General features: G+C 36.0%; 1 protein-coding gene across 1 annotated transcript; it reads right to left on the minus strand.

Moving 5' to 3' along the window:
* Nucleotides 1-3,525: 3,525 nt before the first annotated feature.
* Nucleotides 3,526-5,279, minus strand: LOC132168159 (uncharacterized). Its single transcript, XM_059579257.1, has 2 exons — nucleotides 4,698-5,279; nucleotides 3,526-3,970 (listed from the first exon to the last, which is right to left on the minus strand). The coding sequence occupies exons 1-2, from the start codon at nucleotides 5,180-5,182 to the stop codon at nucleotides 3,526-3,528; spliced, it is 930 nt and encodes a 309-aa protein (XP_059435240.1). The 5' UTR covers nucleotides 5,183-5,279.
* Nucleotides 5,280-5,603: the final 324 nt, after the last annotated feature.

Genomic DNA, 5,603 nt, shown 5'->3' on the forward strand with positions numbered 1-5,603 from the left:
CTCAAACCAATACTTTTTTCATTTAACTTTAGCCCTTTAGAATTAATTCAATAAAGCCAAAAGTTATGAATTAAAATTATAAGACCAATGCTTATTTTAATTACTTAGCTTGCATGAATTAAATTATGAGCCAAGTGCTCTACTTAATTCCCAAATCCAATTTCTCCAACTAATCAAGAAGATTAAATAAATTTTTTGGCCGATGTTTTATTAAAATAAAACATCCAAATAAATAAATAAATAACTGAGGAGCAATTTAATTTTTCTGTCAATTTATATTAGCTCAAAGAGGAACCTAAGGAAAAATATCATTTGCTTAATAGGCATGTGATTGTAACACATTACACTATTTAATTACAATTAATTTTACTAAACAATTGTGACTGCACTCTAATGATTATCTTTGATTTAATCAATTAATCCTTATGACGTTCTTTATTGCATGTTACCTCTCCATGGAATCATTCCGTAGTCGAACCAAAGTCTTTCAACTGTCACTTTATTCACTACATCTTTTCCTTGAGTCACTAATTTAAATTCATGATTAACCTTATATACCTTGTGAGAATACATCTCACCTTATACATGTATAAGTTTTCAGTGTACCTACTGAAAACACTCGGGCATGAGCTTTTAAGATAATCTTTCCCATTAAATATAAAACAAGGAAAATATTCCTTATCATTTTTTTCTCTGACAAAGGATTTGGATTCTTTCTTAAAGTCGGTATTCCCACAATATTAGACGTGATTACCCAACGTACTGAGTCCTATTGACCGATGATAGGTCTCACTCTTAGATACATCTAAGTAATCAACATCTCAAATCTGAGTTCACGAACTTCTCAGGATTTAGAATAAATATTAAGACGTTGTGCACATACATCAATTGTTATGACAGTATTTACAATTGATGACTCACATGGTCCTGTTTAGTGTATGACACAACTTTGCCAATACCCCAACATATTAACCTAAAGCCTCCATGCTTCTCATGACCAAGATAAGTCATTTGAAGTTTAACATGTTATAGTCTAGATGTAATTCCCAGTTCCATTTATGACTATGAGCAACAAGTTTTATAAGTTGTAAGGACCTTTAAGTATGATCTTCTATGATACCCACATCATCACTCAAACACAATGCATCTTAGGGATCTAATAAGCATATAATTGGACAATACACAATCACACATATATACCATGTAAAAATGAGTTATATGTCTTTTGTTCTAGTCAAAACATTATCCAATCAATTGAAATTTTGGACACGATTCCCAAGAGGTGACGTGGGACTAGGGTTGGCGTTGCACTCTATTGCATTGGCATCTGGCGGGAAACCTATGGCATGCCATGTGAAAAAAAAAAAAAATGGTGCATGATTGACACTAGTGTGTCCAGCAAGAGTCCATTAACAATTTTCCAAGCTCCAGTCCAAATAAGTCCACAAGCCCAATAGAATACCAGGGCCCAAATTGAAGAGATCCTGATGTAGTCTAGAGAGTTCTAGTGAGTTCAAAAACATCATAGTCGTCCATTACTTCATCATTTCGAACACATGCCTAAGTCTAAATTGAAGTTCAGAATTTTATCTTTCCAACTAAAAGGGTTTCAGATCATTTGGAGTCGCGTGCCAAAAGTTATGACCATTTGAAGTGGAGTGGTTAGCTTTCTCGGGAATATGCATTAAGGTGGCTGTTTGTCCCCTTGTCTGCTGCCCCACGAATTAATGATTGTTTTCTGTCATTATTACTTGTTTGACTTCATTAGATGCTTATCCTATGCTTAGAGGGTTGTTCTAAGCTTATATAATACTTGTGTGTGCAAGTGTAGGTTAGACTAGAATATTATGTTAAAAAACCAGCATTTGGCTTTTGAGAAGAGAGTTCTCCTTATATCTCTGTATCTCTTTGGTATAAGCCTTAAAGTGGTGAGTTATATGCCTTAGAGATCTAATATGCATATAATTGGACAATACACAATCACACATATATACCATGTAAAAATGAGTTATATGTCTTTTTTTCACATCAAAACATTATCCAATCAATTGGAATTTTGGACACAATTCCCAAGAGGTGACGTGGGACTAGGGTTGGCGTTGCACTCTATTGCGTTGGCATCTGGCGGGAAACCTATGGCATGCCATGTGAAAAAAAAAATGGTGCATGATTGACACGGGTGTGTCCAACAAGAGTCCATTAACAATTTTCCAAGTTCCAGTCCAAATAAGTCTACAAGCCCAATAGAATGCCAAGGCCCAAATTGAAGGGATCCTGATGCAGTCTAAAGAGTTCTAGTGAGTTCAAAAACATCATAGACATCCATTACTTCATCATTTCGAACACATGCCTAAGTCTAAATTGAAGTTTAGAATTTTATCTTTCCAACTAAAAAGGTTTCAGATCATTTGGAGTCGCGTGCCAAAAGTTATGACCGTTTGAAGTGGAGTGGTTAGCTTTCTCGGGAATATGCATTAAGGTGGCTGTTTGTCCCCTTGTCTGCTGCCCCACGAATTAATGATTGTTTTCTGCCATTATTACTTGTTTAACTTCATTAGATGCTTATCATATGCTTAGAGGGTTGTTCTAAGCTTATATAATACTTGTGTGTGCAAGTGTAGGTCAGACTAGAATATTGTGTTAAAAAACCAGCATTTGGCTTTTGAGAGGAGAGTTCTCCTTGTATCTCTGTATCTCTTTTGTATAAGCCTTAAAGTGGTGAGTGTTCTAGTTCTGTATCCTTTGTTATAATCCTTTGGGTGGTGATATTCTATATCTCTTTGGTGTTATCTCTTGGGTGGTGAACTTCTATCTGTGATTTGAGTGTGAATTTGTGTACTTGTTTTCTATCTCCATTTATGTCTGGTATCAGTGACTGAGTGTGAAGATGTTTGGTGGCATGTGGGGCGCATGTCAACATGGGAAGAATCTTCAAGCGGCATGTGAGGGTGTGTGATGGCTCCAATTGGATTAACTTAAATGGGGTGGATATATCGACTTCTGATCTTTCGATTAGCGGTTTTACCAACTCGAAAGTACACTTGGAAGACAAAAATCTAAATGAGGCAGTGTTGGAAGAACAGTGGAAAAATGGAGGAGATAAATGGTAAGGGTGACTTAAAAAGTGAGCTTTGATACCATATAGAAAACATGACTATATATATATTGAATAAGCCAGAAAATTGTACAGGAATGGCCTATATATAGAGGCTAGCAAACCTATTTGAGAGGCTTACCTACCAAAGTATACATACATGATTACCACAATACACTATTGGACATAGAATTACCATAATACACCAACTACAATACGAACAAGAACATATTTCTTCATTGATCAAACTATACCACCATTGAAATACATGACAATAATTTTTTCTAAGTTACTAAAGTATATACATGATTGCAAGGCATCTCAGGCATCAAAGTGAACATTTTTTTTTTTCTTTTTTGGTAAATTATAGTAAGTAAATCTGAATTCCAGAAAAAAAAAAAAAAAAAAAAAATCAAGAACACATTTGATTATCAAGTACAATCTTGTAGTATTCTAACTGCTTGAGCTCGTTGTTCATCACTCAATTCCGAGGGAAACTCAAGAAGAAACTTGATTCGAAGATCACCTCTCCTTCCTCTTTCTTTAGAGATTGGCATGCCTTGGCCCCTAATCACCTTTTCATAGCCTGGATATATGATATCATCGAATGACAAAGTCATCTTTTCACCTCCTAATAGAGGAACTGGAACTGAGCAACCAGTGAGAGCCTTCACCAAAGGGATCTCAATTCCTATTTCCAAATCGTCACCTTTCCTCCTAAACAAAGGGTGTGTTTTTTCATCAATGGAGAAGATTATATCAGCAGGGAGATACCCTGGTTTCTCATCACCCTTTCCCTCAAATGTTACCTTTGTTCCCTCCCTCCATCCTGGTTTCACTTTGATCTTCACTATCTCCTCTTCTTGGATGATTATCCTGCCATTTGGTACAATATTAATGTTAATTCAGACAAAATATATTTAAAAAAGTGTAATTTAAAAATAGTGATTTAAAAATGTGATTTTTTAAAATGTAGTTAAGTATTTGGCCAAGTTGTAGCTTGACATTTAAAATTGCAGTTTAACTTTTAAAATTGTACGTTTTCAAAAAAATACTCTCTTACCTTCGATTTGAAAACGCAGATTTTCTAAAAATGTGACCCCAAACAATCAATTTTCTGTGATTTGGTTTAAAATCGCACTTTTTGCCTATGAAATCGCAATGTCAAACACACCCTTAAAGTTTGTACATTTAACAGTAAACATGATGCTAGCTTTGAAAAGTCTTTTAAAAAATTTAAATGATGTGACATCATATACATCATTAAATACATTAACTTTAAATCAAAACAGTGAAATGGATAATATCTATTTCATTTGAAATAAAAAAGATCATTATGCGACTGGAAAGGGGACAACCAAAAGGGATTCCTTAGGTCCCGTGCCTCATAAAACATTAAGTCTAAAATTTGACTCCCCTTAAGTGCAAATAATTTCTTAGAGTCACACTCGCGAGCAAAAACCCGAGCTTTATATCCTACTCGAGTGTGGAGAGGGTGTTATGCATGATGTCCCGCTAAGATGCCCTAATTAAAATTTAAAAAATAAAAAATAAAAATAAAATAAATAAAATTAAATAAAAAAATTAAGGAAGATTAACAAACCCATTGTTGGTGATGACATCTCTTGTGATCATGATCTTCTTGACACATCCTTCAGACAACTCCTCAAGCGTGCACTTGAGCTTCTTCTCCACTGCTGGAGGTTTTCGCCGCGCAGTTGATTGCGAGAATATGATAGGGGTGGTGGACCTTCGGCCCACATCTTTTAATAGAGAAGCTTCCGTTTCCGATGAGCTCCTTCTACTCCTAGCACTTCTTGATTGAGAGTCTTCGGCTTCTGTGTGCGAAGAGAAAATCGGTGTTTTGATTTCTGGGGGTAAAAAGGGAAAGGGTATTTCGGTTTCTGAGTTGCTTCTTCTGCTCATAAGGCTCGATAGCGTGGTGGTGCTCTGCCCGCTTGAGCTGTTCGTCCAGGAGCGTGGGCTCGCCGGCGTCGGCGTCGGCGTTTTACTTCTTCTACTCCCATTCCTTGATAAAATGGAACCGGTAAACGGAATTTCGGTTTCGGAGTTGCTTCTTCTGCCCATTAGTTTGGATAGTGGGGTGGTGCTCCGCCGGCTTGCACTGTGCGGCCGGGAGTGTGGGCTTGGCGTTTTACTTCTACTCGCATTCCTTGATGTAAAGGACGCGCAGCGCGTGAAGTATAAGCTATCATCAATGTCTTCATCCTTTTTTCCATGGATTACCTATATTTGGAACACAAGTCCAAATTGAAAAACATGTAAAAACCCTACATAATTAAACGTATTTAATATAGTACTCTTATACGATGATTATCATATAGTTGGAATTACGTGACAATCGTGTAGCAATAGCAGTTTTCCATTAACATACGGGGAAACTACATTTACCTTGACATGTAAAAAAACAAAAGAAAAATTACTACCTTTTTTGTAATGTTCTTCATTTACCCTTTTAACTATAATATTTTTGTAATGTTCCCACAAT

This window comes from Corylus avellana, chromosome ca1 (genome assembly GCF_901000735.1).
Source record: "Corylus avellana chromosome ca1, CavTom2PMs-1.0".
Taxonomy (NCBI): Eukaryota; Viridiplantae; Streptophyta; class Magnoliopsida; order Fagales; family Betulaceae; genus Corylus; species Corylus avellana.